The sequence below is a fragment of the Aythya marila genome (assembly GCF_965140915.1).
Source record: "Aythya marila genome assembly, chromosome: 1".
Lineage (NCBI taxonomy): Eukaryota > Metazoa > Chordata > Aves > Anseriformes > Anatidae > Aythya > Aythya marila.
In genome coordinates this window covers 9,427,564-9,455,137 of record NC_139042.1, presented here as the reverse complement: position 1 = coordinate 9,455,137, position 27,574 = coordinate 9,427,564, and the positions used below count along the sequence as shown (strand labels likewise).

Below are 27,574 nucleotides of genomic sequence, written 5' to 3'. Positions count from 1 at the left end.
AAATAGCATTGCTTTTTTATTTCTCTTAACAATACAGCTAGGTTCCTCTTCCTGCTTACTAAATACTTTTAAAGCTCTCGTCTTGTACTTAAGTCATCTGCTGCTGTACATAAATCAATGATGTACTGGCTTTGTCTGCAGTGACTGTGAAAGCCAAATGAGTGTTAGCAAGGAGCTGCCTGGAAGTAGGATGTTAGTTCTTCCGAGTAGTGATTAGAGCATATTAAAAAAAAAAAAAAAAGTGAAAGTTGGTTAGAATAGGCAATTTCCCTACTGACAACCTCTAGATAAAAACATCTGTAGTTACATTTACATAAACAACTTGCACGCTTATGCTTGGGATAGTCTGAGAAGCTGGAGGCTGCAGTGCCTTTATCTTAACTCCATGGAAGACTGGCAATAAGAAATGATCCAGGGAGAATAATGATCCTATCAGAATTTCCACTACAATTCTCAAATACTGAAGAGTACCTAGCCTTCTATTTTTAATTTTAAAAATGGATCAAGAACTTCAGGATGAGCCAAATGCTACAACTTAGAGCTTGCAGAACTAGACACCTGCACTTCCTTCCTTACAGAAAGGAAGAAAAAAAAAAAAAAAAAAAAAAAAAAAGGAGTGTTACTTTGTCATAACAATTCTGCAGATCGTGGTGATTTCCTGTAGTGGGGTCAGGAACACCCAACATGGTGCTGGATAAGCTAAGGCTGAGAATAACAGTGCCTATCTTGAGAAAAGTCAGCCCCACGTATTAGTCAGACTTCTCATGTTGGAGATCAGAAAATCTTCATGCTGACAAAGGAGTGGGGCAACACGCCCACAGGCAGCATGGAGAACTGGGCTTTGGCCTCAGATTTATTTAAGTGACTGCACGAATGCTTGGGGAAAGAACTGGACTGAGTGCAACTGAGAATCTTCTTTCAAAAAAAATATGTAAAGGTTTTCTTTCAAAATTCAACTGCTATAGGTTGTAGTTGGCACTGAACAAATGCAGGTCACAAAGCAGACACAACTCTGGGAGAAAGCACTGGAGAGTTTGAATTCCATCTTACCAAAACATCATGTAAATCGCTGTGTTAAAAACACTCTTCTGGGTACCTCCCCTCTCTGTGTGAAGGATGCCCTCAACTCCTTGACCAAACTAGTGGTAGTTTGGTTTAGGCTCTGAAGGAAGTAAAAGGCCTAGACCCTGGCTGGGCCATAAACTTCTCTAATTCCACCCTCTTCTTGGAAAACCCACACAGGAACAGGTGAGATGGTGTGCTTTGATGAGCACACTATGATGAGATTGGAAACCAGGATATCAATCATGCAATTAACACATGAATAGCAGGAGGTTCTTCCAAGACTAATTATCATGGAACAAAAGAAATTGTGGGTACAAGGAGTCATGCTTACCTTTTCCATTTTTTATAATCTGAGTACAAGCCAACATTATTCCTTAACACGATAGTCTGAGGGAGCTGCTTTGGGCTCTCCCTGCTAAGCAGCTGGCTGCATGGCAGTGATCTCCCCTCGAGTTGGGATGCCTCTCAAAGATGCTTACTCCTCCAGGTTGGGGAACACCCTAGCAGCTGCAGATCTTTGGTAAGTGACCGATACTGTGCATAACTTGTATCAGAGGGCATTAAGTTCTTGTACTGGTAAATTTGAATCTTTATTATATCTTCTGTGCAGTAAGTTGAACCTTGCCATCGGACTTAATTAAGCTTCATCTTTACAGTATTTTATTTCAATATACCATTTTTGCTACTAACTCTAGCGGTGATTCTTTAGACAGTTTAAATCTTATCCATGACACCCTGCATCAGCCAACCTGTACCTTTGCTCTGTTCTGAGGCACAGAGTCGAGAGGAGAGAGCTTCTGTCCCTATGTCTTATTACTTCTAGTGGTTAGGAAACAGCCCACATAATATATATTTTTATACATATATATAGATGCTGCCATATCTAGCAGCACTTAAAGAGTATAACTAGCTTAATATTTTGTGAGGTCCTAGTCTCTGCCATTTTTTATTACCTACCAGCTATTGCCAAAAAGGCCCCTAACTAAACTAAAATGAAATCATGCTGTGGTTAGGTCAGAAATATTTATGAATAAATTAGGATTTTATGGAAAATCCCAAATCTATCACAACACTGAAATCCACCTGATCATGGCTCAGTCTTCTAAGAAATGGTGGAAGTCTGAGCTGAAATGGCAAATCAAATTACATAAAAATATTTGCCATGCAAGAGCTTATTAAATCCTCCAGTAGCAGACTGTCAGAAGAATTGACCTGATTTTCTGAGACTTTGGTCTGATCTCTATTGTCCCATTGTACTCTTTTGAGTAGTTTGTTGTAAGAGTAAGCTGCATGTCAAAACCAGAAATACAGATTCCATGAAGATGTTAATAATTTGGTATCCTCTCAAATTAAGGACATGATGAATTTTCCTTGCTAATTGTTTTCATATGAAAAATGCCTTGTTATGGCAAGAATTAGCACAAGTACATTTGGGATAAGGGAATAAAAATATGTCTTCATCTTGAAAGACATGTTTTGTGAGATCATAATAGTCTGACAAGATGCTTTGCCTTGTTTTTACGCTGGTGACTAAAGGCTTCTTGCTCAACTCTATTTGCAAACAGCTGAAAGACTGCATGTAAAGAGAAGAACATCATGGATGAGAATTTTGGGCTGGCAGCCCCAAACTTGTTAAGATCATGATACATTCCTCACGCAGCATGTTTTCCCATCTTCATATGTGAATCTTCATCTAAAAGGAGAGCTGAAAATGTTATCTTGTATATATTATGCAATTCTAAGGTAAAAAATAGAACATCAACAACAAAGATAGAAACTGATAAAAACATTAAATGTCTTCTGTTTTCCTAATGCACTATGAGGATTACTATAGAAATTAATAAGGCAAGCAAAATTCACAGCTCTGAAAATAAATCTGGTGGTTAGCACTTTTTGAAATAGGAAACAGAAAAATCTTGATTTTTTTAAAATATAGACTCTCACTTCATTAATTATCTAAAGCCTGAGCTCTCAGAATGGATTACTTTACCTTAACACTGCTAAATGCATTGCACTTGGTTATATTATTTGCAAAGAACAAGACTGTCTGAGTTTTGTGTTCTTTCTAATAATCCTCTTGGTGTTTTACAAGTTCTTGTTTTGAGGCTTCTGCAAGCTGTTATCTGTAGTCTTCATTGATGATTATGTTGTTGATATTTAAGCTACTTCCTTCAGTGTTCCTGCTGCTGCCTGTACAGTGAAGGCAGCAATGGAAATTTGCCTCTTAACTTCTTCCCAGGCTTCATGCTGATCGGGTTTATTTTTAATGTCAAACATGGCATCATAGATCCCTGGGAATGATTCTCCTGCATACTTGTTATGGCTGCTTGGAGCGAAGATAACATGTCTGTAGGGAAGTTGAGGGGGAAAAAAACAACAGAACACAATAATATTGTGCATTAGGAAAATGAAATATTATTTTCTATACAAATCTAAAATTCTTGATAATGAAGGGGTAAATAAATAGTTACATATATATATATATATATATAATAGCAATACTGCCTATAGTCTGTTAAGCAAGAAAATAAAATGAACTACATTATTCCATTTGAATACAAGAACTTTGTAGCTAAGACTTGAGATAGAGTTGAATAAAGCACTCTTTCCCTTTTTTTAGATGAAAGGGAAAGATTAAAAAAAAAAAAAAAAAGCAAGCCAGCACCTTTTCTCATAGATGTACACAGTCTTTGACAGATACAAGCATGCTTTATGGCTTTGGACTGTTCTCAATAGATTTTTAACCAGAAGTCATGTGAGATATAAGGACTGTAGATCTTACATTCTCTTTCTACACTTAATTTTTAGTGGAACTTTTTATTGGAAAGATGACCGATCTGAATACAGAGTGGTAGGAATGACCAAAAAGCTAGGCTTGACTCAACTATTCTGCCTCTCAAACAAGATTTATCTCTTGAACTGGAAGAGAGAACTAGTGAATTCACTTCACTGCTGTTGGAGTACTGCCCTCTACAGTGTATTTTCTAGCATGGCTGTTCTGCTATGGCAGGTCAAATTCGAGATGTTTTAAGTATACCCTATTTCACTTTGAAACCAAACCTCCTTTATCAGTGAAATGACTTGAACTGAGACAGCGGACAAACTTTTTGATCTGTTTAGAAGCCCACTGAAATCAATGGAAATGGGTTTACTGATCTGAATAGGCTTAAAATGGGACTCCTACTCCGTACAGAGTATCTCACTGAAGTTTTCCCTGATGTTGTTTATGCTTTTCAATCTTATTTGTCCTATTTAATCTAATTTTACTACATTGAATAAAACCATTACAATTCCATCTAGAGGCCTATAAATCATAAAGGAATTCTCATACAGTACTCCAGTCAGAATGTAAAAAATAAGCCTTTCTTACCTATAAAATGGCCTTCCAGGTAATCCAAGTGGATCAATGAAAGCCCTTTCTAGAAACATGAGCTGATCATTTAATGATCTGACAGCAAGGAGGCTAAAAGCAAAACAAGAGAACATGTTAGCTACAGAGTGTTTGGCCCACTATCCTTCAGTGCCACAATGGATACAGCTGTGCATTCATGAAGGACAGTACATCCACAAGGCTGAATTTCAAGCATAGAAGACAGAAGACAGAGCATGACAGCTAACCTGCACAAGAGAATTATGCTGCTCTATACTGTGAGACAGCCTGGCCTATAACCTGAAAGTTATAAACCTTAAAGCTTTTCTTAAAGGCCAAGAGATACTGTAAAAGAAGAAAGCCTTTCAGGTATTTTCTCTCATGCTGCATTTTATTCTTGTACCTCCTTTTCATTAGGATGCTAGGACAAACCGTTCTCTTCTTTTGTACAAAACTCCATTTTCTTCAAAGCCAGTGAGCAGCAAATTACTTCAATTAAATCACATTTATTTCTATATGTAAAACTACAACATCTGAGGAACAGGAAACTTGTAATGTTAGAATCATCTTTTGAGTCATCCAAGAACTGTATTTGTCTGATAGCAGATTGTAAATTCCCTTCAGCAGAGACCATCTGTTTCTGTGTGCTTTGAATAGCTCTGGGCATACTACTGATGCTTAACAAATACAAGAAATGTGAAGAAGAATATACTGACTATATGTGGGTTTGATAGTTTACATCTAAAGTAACTTACTGTAGAACTTCAAAAGCACTTATCAAGAAAAAGTGGTAAAATTTATATCACTGTAAGTCTGGAATAATTTTACTACTGTCAATGAAATTGTTTCAAGTTTACATGGGTGTAAATGGAAACTGATTCAGGTTGGCTGAATTAATGCTTAGCTTTAGGACTTCCATCAATGAAATTATTTTGAACTGAACTTTATCAACCGCTAATGTGCTGCAGAATTCTGCAGGACATGTTTCCACACTGGATCACAAAGGTTAACAGGAAATTATTTTCTTATACGTATTTTGAAACTTCTGCTGTATTTATTGATACACTTTTGTGATTTAGAAAAACAAATGAATTGAAATTTACATGGTAAATCAAGTATGTAAGCTGTGATAACTGACAGAAGTTACAAAATCACAATAAAACAGAATAGATCTGATGTGGGGACAGAAGTTATGATTTGTAAATGCAAAATAAAACAGAAAACACAGTTAGTGTTCTAACTACTTAAAAGATAATTTTTCTGCTCATACAAATTAGTGTTTTTCTAGTAACATGATGCAGTGTAAATGCTCTAGAAATATAAAGTTCATACAAATATCATATGTATCATATGCCATAAATGTAATATTTTACTTATGAGATAATTATTTATCTTGAAAGTTGCTGCCATTAAAGGATGTCTTTTATTCTCACTTAGTCTTCCATAAGGGCCAGCATACAGCTAAATTAGATTCTTCCCAATAAATGCAACATACATGTATGTATATATAAAAGGAAGCATAGTTTCTAATTCTGGGCATGGCCTACAAAGAACGAATTAATTCAAGTGCAAATTATGGCATAGGTGCTATACAGAATTTTTGGAAAGCCTGTCAAAAAGCTTGCCATGACTACAAGCATGGTACAGATGTGTTGTTTTGCTTGTTTTCTTCATTAAGTAGTATCAGTAACTTGAAAACTAGAGTGTCAAATGAAGACTACAAGTTATCATTAGTTCTTTAATGATAATCCAGTGATACAATCCTAGGATGTGTCTGTATCTGGAGGAAGTGACACACATGGGCTGGCTCTGCTCATGCTAACCAACAGTCTTGTCACGTCCATGTGTCATCCTGGTGCTGTTCCTGAGCAGAATTGACACTCATTAGCTTGGACACTTTTCAAAGCTAAATGGCTAGATTCCCAGGCTCTGCAGCATCTCTGATGTTCACTAGTTCAACAGTTCTATAGTTTGTTTCCTAGAGTAACGAGATCCTTAAAAAGAAGAATCCATAAGGACTTCAAGGTTATTCAGGGGACTAAATGCAAGAAAAGACAATGCCCTCTGAGCCCATAGATTTGACTGGAAGAAAAAACTTACTTATTGGTGTCTATGTGCTGCAGTCTGTCATGAAAGTTAGCAGCCACTTCTGTAAAATTCTTCACAGCTGAAAACAGAGCATCTGGTGGGAGAAAAAAGGAAGCATTTAACTTTAAATTCAGAAGAAACCATTTAACAAATCAAATTCTTCAAAATAAAACTGCTTATCTTTCATTGTGACCATGATCTGATCATTCTTGATGAACAAAAATCAAGTAACTCCACATTCCTACATTAAAAACTATGTAATTCTGTGTGAAAACTTTCATTGGAAACAATAGAAATCAGTATTTTTGTGAACAGTTTATTATTTCATAATTGAAAAATGTCAAGAGCATGGATTGCCAGAACCAGACTGTTCAGGTAGGCGCACAGTTTTATAGAGCCCAACAACCTATGCATTTCCATTATGTCCTGCCACATAAAAGGAGTTTTTAGTGAGAGTGAGGGAAGGAGGCAGTGAGAGAAAGAAAGCGAGTGTGCATAGGCACATATGTCATTAGCAGCAATCGCTGTCCTTGGAGGTCTTCAAAACCAGACAGGACAAACCTCTGAGCAACCTAGTCTGATCTCAGAGTTGACCATCACGTGATGGGAACTGTTAGCTCTCCATGGCAGCAGCATAGCTTCTGCAATGGCACACTAGTGAAGGAAACAGTCACATTCCAAATTGTTTGAAGGGGTGGCTCTTGTATTATCTATTGCTTGTACAGCACAAAGCAAATACCAAGGCCTGAACAAGGCTTATACAATGAGATAAAACACTAACAGAGGAATGTGATAATGACTGTACGTACCAAAGGATACGTTGTATGTTGCCAGTTGCTCTTCATGATTTCTTGACATATTATAGATGATATGAGCATAGTTGCTCACAGCTGATGCATAATCTCTGCAGTCAAAAGGAAGCACAACAGAGTTGGCCAACTCAAACACCAGCCCTCCCCGTACCTGAGCTACTGTCAGATGATTCTTGAAAGTGGGATCATAAAATCTCTCCACAATTTCATAGGTCTCATAGACACTGTGGTAAACTGGATAGCTGCTATACTTTTCTACATTCTGAAACAAACAAAACCAAACAAAACCATTAATTCCTGTCAGTTGTGGATACTGCAGGTATGCTTGAAAACCTTTGCTGTGGGATTCAAAGCACTGTAAAGTGAAATGTTTAGGTCACATGAATCCTCTGTAGCCACTACATACAATCAAATGAGAAGAACTGTTTAGTGGTGGCTCTCCTAGACATTAACCTATGATGAGATGGTCACTCAGACACTGCTCTCCACTGACCGGGTATAGATCCTAAAGAAGGTAGCTAAGAATGGACATATAACTGCTAGTAGGCTAAATTAAGATAATGTTGCCCTTCCTCTCATTGCTTGGATCTCAACTGCCATTTTTGTTTATGTCTTTGGTTATGTCTGTTCAGAGAAAAGATCATATTTAATAGATAGTTCCTTGAACGTTTCTCAATTGGTCTCATTTTACAGCATGCTCCAGAGTCAAACTTATCTTCTTTGTGAAACATGAGCCATTTTTGAATTTAAAGCTTCACATGCCATCCCAATTAATTCAAAAGTCATCAGAAGCCACTCAAGCCTTCATCAGCCATAAGTAATTTTGAGCACATCCAGTTATTCTGAACAAAGGTCTCCTTCTTCTCTTGTCTGATTGACACCAAGCTGACCATTCCTATTTACTAAATATTTGTGTTGTAGTAGCAGAGTTCTAGTAATGAACACTCTGACACACTAAGCTGACTCCAAAAAGCTGACAGACTGAATGGCTCAATTACACAGTTGATATTACTCAGGCAGTTACATGGGAGATGTAATTACAAAGACACAGACTTACCCAGTTTTTACTGTAACGTGCTCTGCCTGAAGCGATGCCAAGACGTTGAAAAAAGACTTCAAAGTCATTGCCAGAACCCAACTTATTTATTCTTTTAACAAGAAAAAGGAAAACGTCTTGAGTGACAATACCCAAAATATATTTTTTAGTTTGTTTCCAAGTACTGATAGCTATTTATTCTCCAGTACAGTCACTACACAGTCTTTCTCTAGGACGCTCTTTCTGTCAATACACTATGAATTGCCCGGACTCCTGCACTGCATGTACCTCCTTGTACCAACAACTGTAATTCCCAGAGGGGCAGAGTCACTGTAGAGAAATCAAACACTCAGGGGAAGAATTTAACTCACTGTCTTTAATCATTGAGAAGAACGACCCAATGAACTCCTGTTAAACTTCCAATATCCCAGGCTCTAAGCTCAGAGAAAACAGAACAGTACCAGCACAACTCCATATACAAGATTCATTAAAGGAACCCTGCTAATTTTGAAGGAGAGTGTTGTAAGAACCTGCCTGGTATTTTCCTCAGCCACTCAACCTCAGAGGCCTTCCAGGAGACCAGAAGCAAGTGCAAGGGTAGGTCCATGTTACCATCTTGTGCTTCTGCTACTGGCCTGTATATATTACCCTTATTGTCTAAATCTCTATAAAATACAACAAAATTGTATTTTTCATACACAAAGACTCTTGTTCATTCTACAACTGCAAGCTCTCAAAAATGTTGTACAACACTGTATGAGCCACAATCAACAAAATTCTGAAATCTATACCAGCTGAAATTAACACTCTTTCTTTCAAGTGCTCCGTTTTTCAAGTGTATATATTCTTTTAAAACCCACACTCTACAATAAATTCTAGCAAAGTTTTGATTTTCTTTTGTCACTGACCTGGGAACCTCTTTATATTCTCTTGATGGATTTTTTTTATACCAGCTCTCATAGAGAGATTTTCCTTCAAACCCCTCATCAGGACTTGGTATCTAGAAAATATGTATTGTAAAAGAAGACAAAGGGTACAATTTCAAATATTACCAATCAACAAAACTACAACCTGCCATCACTTGGCTATGGCCTAGGAAAATGAATAAATAACACTCTTAAGCCCCTCAGCCCTTCTGCATTTTCACTTTAACCTTTTATACGAAGCATTTTTCAAAGGAACATTTATTTGCTAAAAATAGGCAACTTTTTAGATGGAAAAAAAAACAGAAGGAAAGCAAAACATTTCAAATCAATATTTACACTTTTAATTGTCTTTATTAAGAATTATCAATAACTATATTTATTTTTTATGTGTTTCTATGAAATATAGTTTTTATGTTATTTTCTCAAAATAACAGTCAAAATAAAGCATCTTTGGCTATCTGGTCACAGAGCTGACTGTTTACAGAACAGCGCCAATGCTTTTTGCTACAGATTCATTTTGGATGGGGTTACACAGCACCTCCTTCCTGATTAGCATTCCCTTCAAAAATCAGCTACCAAGCGAGTGTAGTAACAGGCATTCATCAGCCTTTGTTGCTGTTTCCCAGCTCGAGGAAGGTTATGCAACCATGTTTACTGGTATTTAGGTCAACATTTTAATGATAGCTCTTGGTGTCCAAACTGAGACTCTAATGACCTGATTTTCTGACAGTTCTGAACACTCGCATTTAGCACAAGTTACCATGGGAACTGCAGGTGATCAGCTCTTCTGCAGTTCCAGACAGAAATATCTGTAAATGGGCATCTAATTTTAACAGAGTTAAATTTTATTTGTTGCCTTGCAATTGCCAGAAAATTATTATACTGAGTTACTACCCTTCCCTTACTTTCATTGCAGACTAAAGTCAGCTTCCAAGAGATAACAAAGTATTGACCTTGGAAAAGACAGATGGGTGAAGCAGACATAGCAGATGAAGACAGATACAGTAAATTCACAGAATACATGGAGCGGTTAAATGTGTATTACATGCATATATATAAAACACACAGAAGATGAAATAAATGTCCACGCTTTGATGCAGATGAACAGAAAAGAACCAAAAAGCCCTTATTATCAGCCTCTAAGACCCACTCTCAGAGCAAGGAACATCTTACATTTAAGATGGAGATGCTATTTCCTGAGAAAGGTCCCTACCTTTTAATTTTATGTGCCACATAAATATGTGTGAGAGCATAATGGGCAGAGCCATTGAGTACCTAACAGGATCCATGGAAAATGAGCACAGTGACCCAACCTGCCACATCATGTTAAAAACAACACTTCAGCAACCCTAACGTCTTCCCCTGCCTAAAGGGAGACAGACAGACTCTTCCACTACCACGGGCACCTGAGCTGTTGGACTGGGCAGCTACATTTGTGCTTGTTCTTGTTCTCTGGCTCATGGAATTTAATAGTCTGTTCTCAGAAGGAGAACTTTCACAGGAAGAGAGAAAAAATCATGAATAGCCAATAATTTAAAGGTATACATTTGAAATCCCTTTGCCACTTCTGGGAAAAAAGCTGTTGACTTAAAAAGGGTGACTGCAGTTAGAAAAGAAAGCAATGTCTGACATCATATTTTATGCACAGAGCCCCAGCCAGTGAGTGAGTACTAAATATTCTGGCTAAAAATTTCAAGCAATATTACCTCTTTGGTCACACTGTACACTAGTCTGTACATCAGTGGCGTGCAATCCACTCTTAGTGTGTAGTTTCCTGAAAAACAGGAAAAATTATTTGTACAAACAAGTACCGTCTTCTCAGCCAAAGCTTTGTGCCATTATTTGTTAATAAGAAAGGGACTAGAGAGTTACACACACTACAAGGAACAAGCTGACTCTCCCTGCAGAAGGGGTCTCCTCCTGTGATCTAATTAATGCATTTGTATTAATTAGTATGAATTACAGCCCACCTTTTGAAGCAACTCTCAGAGCTCTTCCTATGTCCCTATGTTGATTACATACATTATGAGAGTGGATGCAGATTCGAGAGTTGCTATAAAACTGCTGACAGAGGCACAACACTTGTCCCTCCCCATGATTTCCCAAATAGTTCAGCTGCTGCAAAGAACATCTTTCCTGAAGCAACAGGAATACCTGAAGGATACTTTATGATTCTGGGACAGTTTTCTTCCATATCTACTCCTGGACTAAGGCAACAACATTATCATTTTGGAGCTTTCATAGATCTTCAAGTTAAACTGCCTCCTGGTCACCTGTATATACCACCACTACTAAAGGCAAATTGAAACCATATACCTTCAATAGAGGAATCTGCATTGATGTAAGCTACTCCTCGTGCTTGCAATAGTTTGGCATTTTCCTGTGAGGAGGAATAGAGAAAGAAAAAGTTGATCAACTTTTTCTCCCAGAATGATTTTCCCACCCCCAGAACAAACAGCTGTTTCTGGGAAAAACATCATATAACCTACTGAAATGAGCCTTGGTAGTTCCTAAGTGCAACAAAGAGAGAGAGAGCAAGGGAAAGAAGGAGTGCTGCTTTTTGGCACATATTTCTCAAAGATCTGCCACTGTGAAAATTTCTCTTTTAACACTGTCAGTTTACCTCAGCCCATTCTGTCGATCCTAACAAGCCAAATTCCTCTGCATCCCAGCTTGCAAATATCACTGTTCTCCTTGGCCTCCATCCTGCAACAAAAGACCATGAAAAGTGTGTTACAGAAATAAAGATAGCTTGTGTCACTTGGAGGGTGTGTGTGATCTTTAATAGTGATTTGTGGAAAAAGAGGTATGTTTAAGGAACTTTAAAAACAACTTCCTTACTAATCTAATAATGCCTTGCTAATTTTTTTAGCAATCTATTGGTTCAATATGATAAAAATGTTTACATGCTCTTCTCTCAACAGAAACTTCTAAAATTTAACTCTGAACAAGAAAAAAGAATGTGCATGTGCGTAAATCCTTGAAAGAAACCTTTTCTTTTTGCTCAATTCAACTTAGTGCATATTTTTAAATGATGTCTGCTTCGTCAGAAAAGTGTGTTTGGCAAATTTTCATATCCATTACTGAATTTCTTTGACCTGTTTCCCAAATACCAGATTTCAATACCTACAAAATTCCTTGTAACCTTTAAAGCAAGGATCTTTCTCTTGAAGTTCTGCATTTAAACCCAGACCAAACGTCTCTATATTGCCTCTAATTGGCTCTATATTGCCTTGCCTTTGTCTTCGCCCAAAGTTTGAGGTTACTGGAACCTTTCAAACTTTGCTCCCTTTCAACTTTATTATTTTTTTTATTTTATTTTCCACTTGTATTCTAAGGAGAGTTTCCCCTTATATTGAATAACTTCCATGGAATGGCAAGGAAACTGAATGCTAATAGGTTTTAAGTGCAGTGGGTAGGCAAAGAAAGCTCCTATAGCACAGTATTTGAGTTATGTCAAAGCTTATTTCCATGGGATGTCAGGGACAGTAACAGCATTTGCTCTGACAACAACAGAAATTTGGTAGTTGACATTTTTTTCCTATTGTAATGAACTAGGCATGAGGTATTTTTAACCATTACCTCCTATACTATGCTTGCACACCTCATTCTTTGCATTGCACAGACTTTATTCATTCTTGAGTCTGTCTCCAAACTAGAGTCAAGTGATGAGAAGACTCCCAATGCTGCCCTGCTGAAGTGTTGTTGATAAGATCACCATGGTATCAGTTTAGTAGGACCACTGAAACATCTGGTATGATCAGCATCAAATACACAGCAATCAATTGTATCCAACTGTCTCATTTATTTTATCCTCACATCTTCTACTTTGTGTTTTGTTTTCTTTCAGATCTATTTTCTCTTGAGTAGAAATAATTCAGAAATACTGATGGGTTGTAACTGAAACTAGTTAACAGCTGCAGAGCAGTGTGCTTATCTGAGAGATCAGAGAGATACACGTTTACTTCTAAGCACATGCTTCAATCCCAGCCATATCAATGGGCACTGTTGACAGTGGTGGTTTTAGAGTACTTCAGTCTTTCATTACAATTACCTTCCTTTTTCAGTTTTCCAAAGCTCCTCACAATCTCATGAACCACAGCTGCTCCACTCTGAGGATCAATACCACCAAACACCCACGAGTCACGGTGGCCTCCCAGGATAACATATCTGTCTAGAGAAATAGGGAAGTTTACTTAGAAAAAACTTTTTTTTTTTTTTCCCCCATAGTGTTGTTAGTTGGAAGTAATTTTTAGTTTTCCATATAAATGTGTAAGCATCAGGTAACAAAGCTTACTAGTTTATCATACATTTAATGGAAACGCAAAAGACATTTTAAATCTCCAAAGACATTTTTCTGCATTTTCAGCAAGTGTTAAAAAACTTGTCAAGCACAGTAATTCAACCTCATATACATAAAATCTCCTAAATTCCATAATGCTACTTGTATTATTAGAAATACTGTGGCTTTCCTCTGAAGACAGAACCATTTTTTCACATTTTACAATACTGTGTTTCATGGTGAAGTTGACCAGCTAATTATTTTTGTACAGCATGACAACTCACAGCATTAAAACGTGTATTTCAATGGGTATATGTATTACCAATCATAAAAAGGAATGCCTACAATCATGATGAAAATGTGATTAATATGATCCAAATCAGACTAGATCTACGTGATACTACAATACGGTTAACAGTTTTGTTTTAGGCAACAGAGAAGTGCTGCAGTTACAGATGAAATGCTGTTATCATTCTAGGGATGTCTATATATCTGGTTTTTTATAGTGTAAAGATCACACTGACTACAGGAGACTGTAAGACAGGCAATAAATTAATAGTGGTGGAAATGATGTGTTCAGATGGAATGCAAATTCTTTCAGGACTTGTACTGTTATACCCCATTTCCATTTGGTTTTGAACTCTTGTGATTGATAATACTGTTCCTCCATTAGTAGGGAAAATATCCACTTAAGGGTATTCTTTCAGTTGCAAAATTACCTGCCTGAAGCAAAATATTTCTGTCTAGAGTATGACTCCACCTTGAAAAATCAGCATGTATAGTGAAAGTGCTGACATACTCTGAGATATATGAAATCTGCTGCAGTAAATATTTCAACACAAAGGATCACATGGTCCAGTATTTCAGAGAAAATTATCTTCCTCATTTCCCCTAACTCTGAAGTGTGTGTAGAAGTCATTGCACACTCACATTACACTGAAGACAAACTATTTTACCTGGTTCCACTGTGCCTCTGATGGTACCAATCACATTGTAAATCCTTGTTACTTTGTTGTTGCTATGAACGTGCATTTTCACCTTTCTAGTGCATTGGGAAGAAAATCCAAACAGAATATATCCATCAGATTAGATATTAAAACATCAACACCTTTAAAAATTGTAAAATATAAAGTGTAATGAAAGGATTTTGGCTAAATTTACCCACTGTTAAACCAAAGTAAATTTGAAAATATTTCAGTGTATTTTTTTTTCCCAGATTTATACTTGTGCTATTGAGAACAAACAGTGTTTGGTGTGATGTCAGTAGGATTTATATGGATAATGATTTCAAGAGGTCCAATTTTTTTTTTTTTTGGCTAGGAGCTAGTTCTTAAATTAGAGTGAAAGAAAAACTAAAACCATCTAATATTAAAAAGGTAAATAGTTCAATCTAATCTAGAGGTTGGTATAAATCAGAACCAACTCCAACACAGTCAGTGTGATCATACTGATGTGCCACCTCAGACACCACAAGAATCAGACAGCCTGAGCTGTGTCAGAGACTTTGTTTATCCGCAACACAGTTGAAGGTGCAACAACTCATCCTCAAGGGTTGCCTTTTTTAATTTTATTTTTTCAGGAAGAATTTTTCACATGGTTTGACTAAGACAGAGAGAAAAGGTCAAATGTTTCACATTGAAATAAACAAGAAGTGCAGCCAATAGTGAAATACCTGGACTTAATCCTAAACTGTAATTACTAAATCAGTTTAAATACAAAACTAAACCAAAAAAAATGAGGTTGCACTTAAAGCATTTCTTTCTGGAAAACTTAACGTGTAGTTTATAATGTTTTACATACAGCAACTGGTAAAATCAAAAGCTGGACCCACATGAATTTAGAAGACAAATTCAGTTCTCTAAAAATTAACCATTCTGATTAAATATTTTGTTTGAAAAGCTAGATGTTTTCCAAGTGAACCTGGCTCAAGATTAGCTTGAAACTAAAGCAATTCGGTCATATCCACCCAATGAGATGAAAACCTACTGCAGCTTTGCAGTGAGAGCATTTTGTCCCAGAAAATGGTCAGAATCAAAGGAATGATGCAAATAGCCCCAACTATTCTACTTTTCATCAGATTCTCTACCTGTATTTCTCTGATCTCAAACAAGTTCCTTATGAAACAAAACTGACCTTGTAGAATAATTTGATGTGAAACCAGGACCAACGTTGTAAGACACATTCAAATTTCCTTTCCAGCTACTATTTGGTGGTGCAGATCCTCCCATATTACTATTACGAAGAAAAAAAAAAAAAAAGTATTACCATTATTAGTTATAGTCATCTTACAAGAACACCAAAGACAAATGAGGAACCAGGAACCCCATCTTGTTATTTTTTTTTAAGTCCCATACAAATGTAGACCAGAGTAATGGGTCATTGTCTTAAATATTTTGTACTATAAGCTTTCACAGGCATTAATCTGTATTTTTAGCTACATTAATATTAGTAAATTAACATAGAGGAATTCCCCTGCACATTGAGGTCAGCTTGGAATGGTCTACAGCTATCCTGGAAAGCAGTCTTCGTTTGCAAGGGTTTTGCAAGCAAACCACCTCTTGAAATGGCCCATGGATCTTTCTACTGTCTTGAACTGCATTTACAGTTTATTCAGGAGTGAGTTATTTGGGCCATTCTAACAGTTTAACAGGACAAGCAGTTGTCTTTCAGTGCCTGCCTCTGGACATTTTTTAGTATGTTGCCATAGACAGAGTTGATGTGATTTTAAGATGTCTAAAATTGAAGAAATATGAGTTAAAGTCATCTTTTCTTGTTCTAAGGTGAATATACAAGGACAATGCTGCACCTGCTAACTCAACTGCATCTTGTTTTTTTTTCAACTTATTTAGTTTGTTTAGATAATTATGAATTTTAATACCATCCTCTGGAAAGATGGGAGCCTGTCTTCATGTCACTTGCATACTTAGTATATAAAGTAGTGAAACATACATGTCTGCTAAATCTCCTGTGACACTGCCTTTTTTCCAGTATCGTTATATTGGTTTGCTAGCATCATTTCATATTTATGCAACATAATACAAAAGATGAAAGAAAGCTTCATAGAACTAAAACCAGAGTGCAGATAATGTCCCCTCAAAGATACATGGTATGAATTTACCTGGATAAATGAATGATTTTATTTTTGGTCTTTTTCACAAGGCAGGTACCATGGCAGTTCCACAAATCCTTGCCTTTACTCAAACTGAGAGTTATATTATAACTTCAGTATGCTTGATTGCTAATTGTTATAACTGCAGTTCATACTTGATGTGTTACAAAGGACCTTTTCTAAATCCCTTTGCACGTATCTGATATGCAGTAATAGGTAACAGGATGTCCACTTCCTACACAGAACCTAAGTACAAACATACTATTTCAACAACTACAGTGGAAGCAAAGTGAAAAAGTCTTTTACCTTTCTTTTCAAATACTCTTAACACTTTCACTAAACAGTCTGTTTATAATTCCTCATGTCTCCCAAATACTTACCGCAGTAATGACTCGGCATCATGATAGCCAACGGGATGAACTGGAATTTTTGGGAGACCTACACCACTGGCTTTGTCTAATCGGTAAGTGTATTCTGAAAGCAGAAGACAGGTATTTCCATGTTTACAACTTCCAGAAGGTGTCTGTACAATTTACAGCACAGTCTTAACATAAGAGTCAGGGATAATCATTTCAATTCACTAGAAGTTGGGCTGACATTTCCTCAGTGACTGCCTTCTTTATGCTTCATCAACATATTTTCAGAGACAAAATAATAATAATAAAAAAATCTCCCAATCTCCCACAACATCTACAATTATGCATTCAGAACTGCCTGGAAAATTTTAAATTATTTCTTGGTTTGTGTTTGGTTTTTTTTTTTGCACTGAAAAGGTTTTTGATAGATGTTTTTCTCTCCATTGAAGGAACTTCAGAAAAAGCCAGACAGAAACTACAAGAACAAAAAGGGACCCCATATCCTGATGCTTGGAACACTGAGCTGGGAACTAAAGCATTTGCCAAAGAGATGCAAATATAATGTTATATACTAGGCTACCTAATATTCTGTTTTGCTGTTTTTGTGAACAAAATGAGGTCCAGGTTTTGTTTGGACACAGCTAAATTACAAATGATTTTTTTTTTTCTACAAACCAGGATATTACTTTTCACAGTACGTACAACCATCAACATTTAGAAGCCATTTCTCTAGCAGGTATGGAAAAGAATGGATTTTCCTCATACTCCCTATGGCACTGCATTCCTCTCCCTATTCCCTACAGCATTCACAGGAACCCTTATTGAGGGGGCAGACAGAGATCCATCTGTAAGATCACCAACTCTAGCTTTTTTCTTTGCAACTGTACAGACAATAGATGAATTTCAAGTACCACAATAACTTCCAGCACCACTTTAGAAAGTACTTGATGGCCCAGGGTACAGATATCTCACCTTTTGCAGGATAGCCTGGTGTCAGAGGATCCCCTGCACCATTCAGGTTTAACACATTTCCACGCTGGGCTCCACCACCCGGAAGGTTCCAGCCATCTGGATAGGGATCTACTCCTGGGGCACAGTAGTCAGCAGGGTCTGAGTAGAGAATAACTCCCTTGGCACCTGCCAATTCAGCATTCCTCACCTGCAAAGCACATCTCTGGTTCCTATCCAGACAGTTTGACACAAATGTTCAAGGGGCAAAAGAAAGTATTAAAAATTACAGTGATTAGAGCTCAAGGCCTTTTACACAGCTTGGACTAAGTAAAGGTCCCATAATAGTCTCATATCATAAAATTTCCGGAAAATACATATATAGATATGTATTATTATTGTACATATATAGATATCAGGTATCAACTCTTTCGTGTCAATGAGGACATTTCACTTCTAAATCAAAGGACAACTGCCCCTCCCTCTAGATACTAGTAACTCTGATGTGTTTGTATTTCATTTTAATAAATGATTCACAGACAGTGATACCTTCTTTAGTCTCTTCCATTCAGATAGTATCTTTAAGAGTGGTAACCTTTAAAAATTTAGTGAAATTATTACCTGATCCAGAATAAAAGTCAAATGTCACTTCTCACTGCTGAAAATGGCATATATGTAAAACAGTGAGTTATCCACTTAAAGCTCACCGAAGATCAGTCAAGAGTGTTAAGATTTGGCATTCCAATGAGATTCCAAGAGATTTGGTGTGACACTCTGAAGTAATCAAGAAATTAAAAATATAGCCCTGTCCAAGTTATGGTCAAACTAATTTTCATACAAAAGGCAAACACGCTTACAATAGACTGTCTCTTTACAACCCTTTTGAGGAAATAACTTGAGTGTGCACCTGAAGTATGCACATGGTTATGTACTTTCCTGTCAGGCCATGGAAATTTGCAGAAAAATGTCATTTTAAAATGTTTACATGATAGGGATATGGAATTAATAAATACAGAATTTAAAATAACCTCCATGTAGATCTGCCTTTGTCTAGTGTACAGAAACCATTATCAATAACTACAACATGGGGATCTTAAAGCATATCTGAATCTACAGGAAAGAAAAGCTTAGTTCAGAGTGTATCACCCAAGCTTATTAGTTACATTTGGGGAAAAAAATACAGTATGCAGCTGAATACTACAATATTTAACATTTTCCAACTTAATTACATTTATCTTTTAGATGCATTATATACGTATCAAATAAGTATTTTATATTTCCTACTAAAGAATCCACTTTGAATGCACCTCTATGAAAAACTCAGTTGCACTAAAAGCTCCAGAAGACCTTAGTTAAGAGTTTCAGTCTCTTGAAATCAACCAAAGGACAGCACAAGTAATATTCTTATATAGAGTTTATTAGAGTTTACCTTATTTCCTCTGAAGATCTTCCCATATCTGGCAATAACAATCTTTCCTGTACAGTTAATTCCCATTTCACGTTCTAGCTTAAAGAAGTCCTCTGTGCGGCCATAATTCACATATACTAACTCACCCTGATAGAAAGAGGCAGAATTTGAAACAAGAATGTCAATAAACATACCATGAAGGTGTGACCTAGAAGAGAATAAGCTGAGAACAACGGGCTCCAGGACAGGTTCTTGTATGAATTTTTCTTTGATCCTAAGACAATTAGGTAGGTAAGTGACTCCTAATAGATTCATAACATCAAAAATTGTGTGACCTCAGACTCTATGGAGAATACAAGATGTGACTTCTGAAACAGAAACTGAGTGTAAATGCTTAGAGTATGGCCCTTACTTCTCTTCATAGTCTATTTAAGCTGTAATCAGTCTTGGACAGCCAGAGGTATTTTAGATCCAGACATCACAGTAAATAGTAATTGCATCCTATGCACTAGAATGACACATCAACTATTGTAGAACATGTTTGAAACACAGTCATGAATACTTTATTTATGTGTAATGTGTATTTATTTTGATTGTCAATCATCTGGAACTTCTACAGTATTGTTTAATCTCTAGATTTCTGAAACTACATTCAAAGGTACTTATTTGGAGATTCTGTCATTCCTTGATACATTTTGGCAGGGGGGTTGGACCCGATGATCTTTCAAGGTCCCTTCCAACCCCTCCAATTCTGTGATTACACAGCACATCAGGCATCCTTAATGAAATTAATTTAACATTCTGAAAATTCTTCATCTTTAACTTTCATTAAAAGGACTAAGAACTACACCAATGGTATCAATGTCTCAACAGAGCACTGCAACAATTTAATTTCCTAGAACTGTCATAAAATCCCTCATGTTTGTAGAGACTCCCCTTAAAAAGTATTAAAAAATACAAGCTATGAGTATGTAGTGTGGACTCATAAAATGCCTTGTCTGGTCTCTTTCAGCTTAGTTAGAGGTCTCAAACACACATCTTATCTGTGACCATTATTACCGAGTTGGGGTACTTTTGCAGTCACTTAACAAGGAAGGAAGGAACAGAAATTAGTACTGCTGTTTAAGAATGTGACTTCACCACTTTGTATATTTTTTGCTAAAAAATTCTATTAAAAGAAACTTCTGCTCAAAGCTTATTTTTTTTCCTGTTTATTGGGATCTAATTGAAATACACCACACAGAACAAAAATGCATTATGACAATTCGTATCGGAGACCAGGATATATTCCATCTACCATTTAACGAGAACCAGAAAGTAGCAGCTATTTCTACATCTCTGCAGGGTCTCACTCTAACTGGCAAGTAGCTACTATCCTACTGTGGCAGTATTTAACTTTCAAAACACAGTCACTACCACTTATTTTTAAAGAGCAACTGCAGGAAACTGTAATGGTGCCCAATGGTATTTCCACAACTCCCTGATTAGAGCACTCACTCAGAAAACATGAGAGCTGAGCTCCTGGTCTCTCTCAGTGTGAAGAACTTTGATCCATTTCTCCCACTTTCCAGGGGGGTGTCCTGCTTGTAAGACTGCAGTTACCCTGGCATGCAGGTACTGTATAGCCTTCTCCCTTCATTGAATTTGGACCTTTACGCAGAAATTGTTTGCAAGATTTGTGAGCACAAAGAAAGCAAGAGACTGATGAATGCACTTGGCAAGTTGCAAACCTCTCTCTCCACAGCTTAGATCGGTTTAATAGAATGGCTTTTAACATGAAGTACAGAAACGGATATGGGAAAACTCAGAAGAGCCCATAACCCATGGAGCATTCCCACTGCTGAGCTACATACACGCTCCCTCCTATGCTATTTGCAGTATAGATGCAGACAAGTGCTCACCAAAGAACATTATTGCTAACTGCACTAGCTAGGTACCTGGAGCTTTTGTCAAAGTACTACGCATTAAGGGAAACATAAGCAATGTATTTTGAAAAGATAATCTGTCTTTTAGGTATTGTTTCATTCAGAAACAATGTTCTCACATTTAATTAAAATAAAATCATTTTCTGAAGAAGGAAGCTGCAGCTTTTTAAACTTGTTTTTATTATTTCTCATATCACATCCATTACCATAGCTCTGAAGAAACCAAATAAAGCAGTGAAGTTATTCTGTCTTTCTTTGGGGATATTATATTAAGACACAAAGTCAGAATCCAGTAATTTTACCTTACATTACATTCCAAAATTCCCACAGCAATTCTTGAAATGCTCAAAGCTTTCATATCCTAAGGGGAGAGGCTACCTGCCTGGTTCTCCAGCTTCCTTTGAGTATCTGAGGCAAATGAATACAGGTTATCTTTTGTCTTTTGGACTTGCACAGCTTATTAACAAACTTCAGAAAGTATAAGAATTTAATACTGGGCTATATGATGACTAAAGGCATTGTTATCAGGTTTCAAAGTCACATCCACACTTCATAGCAGAGCTTGGACCAGATAATCTCCAAAGGGCCCTGCCAACCTACATTATCCTGTGTATAGGCAGGAAAGATACTGCAAACAAAAAATAATTTCTATTCTTATAAATTACTAATTGAATCCACTAATGTTCATAGGATAGAAAATCCTGTTACACAGGCCAGCTATGTAAAAGAAAGATCGTCAACTGGTACCATCCGTACAAGATAGAAGGGATTAATGTTAAACTTCGATCACAGTAACACCTATTTCCACCAGCTAGAAGTGCTAGCAAAGGCCATTTTCAAGCTCACCATAAACTTGCACAGTTATACCTGTGTGTGAGCCTTTGGAAAGCAGAATTTTGAAAATCAGTTTTTTAATTTGGCTACATAAATATAAGAGTCCTATTTGTTCACCAAAATGGAAAAGAATGGTGTGTATTCACAGAATAATCAGGAAAAGCTTAAAGCAGCTGACAACTTTAAAGATTTCTTTCCACATTTTTCAGGCTGAGGCAGAACAGTCCAATTTTAACTCCATCTAGAGAAAAAAAAAATCATAGACAACAGAGCTAGCTCATCTTTCTCAATGTTGGTATGTCAGGTTCTGAACAAACCTAAGATCCAGGAATTTCACATTACTCTACTCCATTCAATGCTATACTACACTATGTTACAGTATCCCATCTTTGTCTATTTCCATTTCCTATTTCTGTTATCTCTGTTTCTTTTACTATTTTATTTTACCTCAGGCATTCCTTGGGCTGAAAATGCACTGTAGGGTGGCACCACATCTCTAACAGCCTCATACCCCGGAGGAGGAGGCTCTGATAATGACGTGTTGAAAATCTATTGGGAAAGAAGAAACAAAAACGTAAAACAAGCAACATGAAAAAGAAGTACTGTCTACATAGGCACATTTCACAGACATTTACAGTTTAAAGGACTCTAGTTTCATAACTCAAAATGAGGTGTGACCAAAACTTTAACAAGCACTGGGCATCACTTTCCATATGCAGGTTCAACGTGTGATCTCACAAATCCCATCTCCACTCTTTGCAGATAATCTCATTTAAATGAACACAGGTTACGCTAAAGTGGTCTCAGTATAGCACATAACAGAAGGTTAGATCATAATAGTAAAAAAAATCGTGCATTCTGCTCATCCCCAGAGCTTCTATGAACACTAGAGTTGCTCTGTCATGAACTGATTTTATTTGTCAGTCTCAAGGCATAAACTCTATGATCTTCAAGAAAGTGAATTTAGCACAATCGTCAATACTGTATAATGAATCAATACAAATAACAATGCTGACAATGATTGATTTCCTCTTTCTTAATAAAAGAACAATTTTAAAACAATTGAATTACATAAAGTAATTCTAATAAATAATTCTCCTTTCATCCATGTATGTCAGTATGCTGCATGAAGTAGGATAATTATTAGTATTCTTAGCATACAGCTGAAGAAACAAAGATACAAATTTAGGGAAAAAAATAAATAAACAGTAACCACTGATTTCCATGAGCTTTGGATCAGATGCAACATCATGAACAGAGCAGAGGATGGCTTTCCCTCCCAGTCTTCCCAGGTATATGAAGGTGTTTTTTCCCTGGTTGCAAAAACAGATGTTTTCTGTACCTCATTTCCATACTCATCAATTATTGAGATGTAGTTTGGCTTAGTTTCATCAGGGTAAGAGAGCAAGACATCGTAATGAACCAACTGAACAGAATCCAAACCAAACGCCTTCCACTCAGCTTGGACTTGCTGTGCCAGATGCAGATTCTCCTTTGTTCCTGCGAGGTGTGGAAGCTGTGTAAAATTGCTAGAGAAAAAGAAGCAATTGGTCAGGATCGGGAATTGCAGCTCGTAATCAAAACCCTTCTTAGCCTAGCTGGAAAGAAACTCCCATGTAAGACCATACTGAAACTAAATTAGGACCCAGACTCTTCTGAATTTAGGTATTTGCTTATCTTACACTTAACTTGAGGAAAAGGATTTCAGTTTGTCGCAGGTGTTTACATCTTGCTAGCAGTGTGGCTTAGCAAGAAAGGCATAATGACATCACCTGTGGGGTCTTGTCCTTGGTTTATTCCTTGTCTTCCGGGCAACCTTGGGCCAAACACTTCTGTGCATAAGGAGACTAAGCTTCCTTGTGAAGCGATAAAAGAATCAAGTATAATTACCTCCAGGTATCCAATTGAGAAATGTGCATAATTACTCTGATCCCTGCATTTAATTAGCTGGATATTCTCCTTGGATGCCACTATTTTAATTAATTTTGGCATAAATACTGATTTATCTGAAAGTTCACTCTGAGCATGTCTTGTTGGCAAATAAGAGTTCACAGTGGCTTACAAACAAGGAACAGAAAAACTAAGAACCTTGTGACTTCAGAGACATACAGACTCAATAACAGTGAAAGATACCATGAGTAGTGAGCAACCCACTGCATGAAAAAGAGAAAATTTGCTCAGACCACTGAGCAGGCCTAGTGGTGAACTGAGCCAAAGAACTCCCAGATGAATGAGGTTTGTAATCATGTCCTCATCTAGTCATATGACCATGCCACCAACATGCCACAGAAGCATGTGTCACACCAGCTGGTGTTCATGAAAGAAACGGGTTCTTGGATAAGAAAGAGGTATAAGGTTGGGAAAAATTTTCCTTCTTGAGTTCCAGTGAGTGTTACTAAAAGCAGCAAACAAAGCACTTACTTCAAAAGAAGTATACACTTCTGCTTTTTGTGCCAAATGCTCCCATATTCCTCTGATAATGTCAACAGCTTTTATCAACACTATACTAGAGAAGTCACTGGTACAGTGAAGGCACCATTTTCTGGATAACATACTGAACCAACACCATGGTTATGTTTAGAGCCAATGGCTGTTTTCTTTAAGATTTAGAATATTTTAGTCTCAGGTTTTTATTACAATTTGAGTTACGCAATAACATTCTCCTGTATTATATTCCCATTTAACTGACTATTGTGTTTTTCTTCATTTCCTGTACTAAGCTGTTGACTGCCTGCATGAGTAGTTCTGAGTAGTGACAAAGGATCTGCTGTATTTCACCACAGAATTGGCCTCATGTCAGCAAATGCAATACAATGTTCACTGTTAGCATAGAGACAGGGAGCTTTGAGGGCAGAAAGTTCCTTTTACAGGGTTCTTTAGCAACAGTTGGCCTTGTAGGAGCCAAAACACAGGTTGACAACTGAAAAAAAATCTTAAGCATTTGGTTTTCAATGTTTACATAGTCCAGTACGTGTCTATTATGTAGTAAAGAGAATGTACTTTCCAGCTAACTTATTTGCAAAAGTTTGTGGCAAGTGCACTTAAAATGAAATGTGTGGGATTGCCACAACGTATAAACTGAAAATGTTTTTTTCTAGTAATTTGGTTTTGCAGCAAGATAGAACTTCCTGCTATTTAATCAGGTTCGGAATAAACAGCACACCCAGTTCTATTGTCTACACCTAAAACCATTCATTTCAACAAATGAGCAGCTTTGCTTTTAAGATGTAATAAAAGAAACAGAGTAGCGTTAAAATCACCTAATTTTATTACTAGATGATACATGAGATTAATAAATTATTGGGGAAAAACATGGTCTTAAAAAGACCCTACATCTTAAAAGGTGTTTGTTTTATAATCAACAGCTTAATATACTTCTTAGATGACTAACCTCTATCTACGATGACTGTTCTAGCTATTCACCGTGCAGAGGGTGAAAGCATTGAAATCTATCTTTCTTCATGAAAGTGAATAATTATCAGTCATCATTCTGACCATGTAGATTATCTAATAAATTTGGTCAGAAAGTCAGAAGGGAGAATAACAATAAGGTATGAAGTTCTAATCTGTAGGAAGAACTGCAAGCTCAAATGCTAGTATGATTTTCTTCTAAGTTGATGTGGCCCACTATCTTCCATTGAATCTCTCCCAACTTAAGTTTAGTCATACAGCCTAATCCTAAATAAACAATTTTTACATAAAAAACAATGTAAGGTAAACACTGCTGTAGGCTGAAACAGGCCACACATAAGAGAAGAAGTCAACCTCTACATCATTGTACAAGCATTCACCGAAGGCTAAGCAAGAACTTGGCCATTTTTAATTACTTTAAGCACTGAGATTACTGACAACAACTCAAGTGTTCTCAACACAAGTAAGACTGGAAGGAGCTGAGATGGACTGCACTCATCTCACTGGAAAACATGATAAAACCTATGGCCAAAAACCCATACACCATGCTCTGTCTGGTAATATTCGTGGGCTGGTTCCTGCTTGTTGTTTTTTTTTTTTTTTCTTTTGACTGCTAAGCCTACACACTGCTTACAAAAGAAACTGCTTGATGTTTTCAGCCTTCATTTCAGCCATAAATGCCGCCTTCACCTCTCCATGAGGACTTGAAGATGTCTTCTCTTCTACAGGTTTTGCAAACCAGCCTACACAACACAGCAAAATACAACAGTAAAAACACCAGAACAATATCCCCATGACACACATAATTTTTCTTCAGTATCACCACAAGTATTTCGCTGCATATTTTACAGCTGTTTTTTATCATAGCACAGTCAAGCAGCCACAACCTGGTAATGTCAGTGGTAGTCCCACACCACAGTGAGACAACTTATTATCTGGGCACATATTGAGGGGAATAAAATACTGTATTGTATCTATTCATCAGTCATTTTACTGTAGATGCTGAGGAGTCCAATCTATCTTCCTTGAGCACCAGCACATCATGCTGCCAGTCACCTCAGAAAGGCAGCAGCTTTATGAAAACGTACAGAAACAGAGCCCCTTTGTGAGGAACAGATGTCCTGTAACTATTTTTTCACTCTCTGGCTCTTTTTCTGGAATCATTCCCTTACTGTAGCTGTGTTATCAGACTTAAGTGATGAGAGAAACACCTGTCTAGGGAGAGTTTTTGACACCTCTTTGTAAGCCGGGGCCTGTACGTGTTCAGTGCAAACGCAGCAGCCGTTACACAGGTGGCACATCGGGGACACGGCAGGGAGCAGAGTGGGCAACAGGCTGGCGCCACTCAGTCAGGGCCCTTCCACCAACTCCAAGCACACTACAAAAGCCGTTTCTCTTGCCTAACTACCGCATTTAAAATGAAATTATACAATAACTAGCCAAAAAGGCACTCTGGACGGAAGACAGCCGCTGCTGCTGGGCAGATGGCGGCTCGGCCGGCCACAGATTCACCTCGGGCACGGAGCCCCCGGGCTCTGGAAGCCCTCCCAAACCTTCCCCCCTACCCGACCGCTCCTCAGCCCGGCACCGAGCCGCCTCCCCCGGCTGGAAGCTCCCAGGGCCGGCCGGGAGAGCCTCCCGACCCGCGGCGGGTGAGTCCGCACTGTACCGATGAGGAACCCGAGGAGGAAGAGCCCCACCGCTGCTCCCAGGGTGGCAGCCCAGAAGCGGCCGCTGGCTGCCCTGGGCCCGGGGGGCTCCGAGAGAGTGCCGAGAGCCGTCCACATCGCCCCGGAGCCGCTCCCCGCCTCGCCCCGCAGCGCCCGCCCCGCCGGCCGAAGTCCCGCCGCTGGCCCGCCCCACGGCGCCTTGAGGCGGGCGGGACCCGGCCGCCTCCGGCGGGTCCCCGGTGCTAATGTCTGCCCCGGTGCCTCACGCAGGGCCTTGTGCCACCCGTGAGGGGCTTTCACTCCGAGATCGGGACCTCAGCCCGCCCAGAGCCTG

At 37.8% G+C, this 27,574-nt stretch overlaps 1 protein-coding gene across 2 annotated transcripts; it reads right to left on the bottom strand.

Moving 5' to 3' along the window:
• Nucleotides 1-646: 646 nt before the first annotated feature.
• LOC309875617 (glutamate carboxypeptidase 2-like) lies at nt 647-27,368 on the bottom strand (the record flags this gene model as incomplete). 2 transcript variants are annotated; one of them, XM_082755256.1, is made up of 19 exons in its annotated part: nt 647-3,412; nt 4,436-4,528; nt 6,536-6,617; nt 7,333-7,597; nt 8,393-8,483; nt 9,280-9,371; nt 11,004-11,071; nt 11,614-11,677; nt 11,921-12,003; nt 13,352-13,471; nt 14,536-14,621; nt 15,713-15,811; nt 17,069-17,162; nt 18,017-18,203; nt 19,422-19,547; nt 22,607-22,708; nt 23,502-23,688; nt 26,205-26,313; nt 27,271-27,368. In XM_082755256.1, 18 exons carry the CDS (start codon nt 26,243-26,245, stop codon nt 3,223-3,225), a joined length of 2,070 nt encoding a protein of 689 aa, XP_082611382.1. In that variant the 3' UTR covers nt 647-3,222. The 2 variants fall into 2 exon arrangements, with proteins under 2 accessions (XP_082611382.1, XP_082611381.1); XM_082755255.1 differs by having other exon boundaries at nt 27,240-27,357.
• Nucleotides 27,369-27,574: the final 206 nt, after the last annotated feature.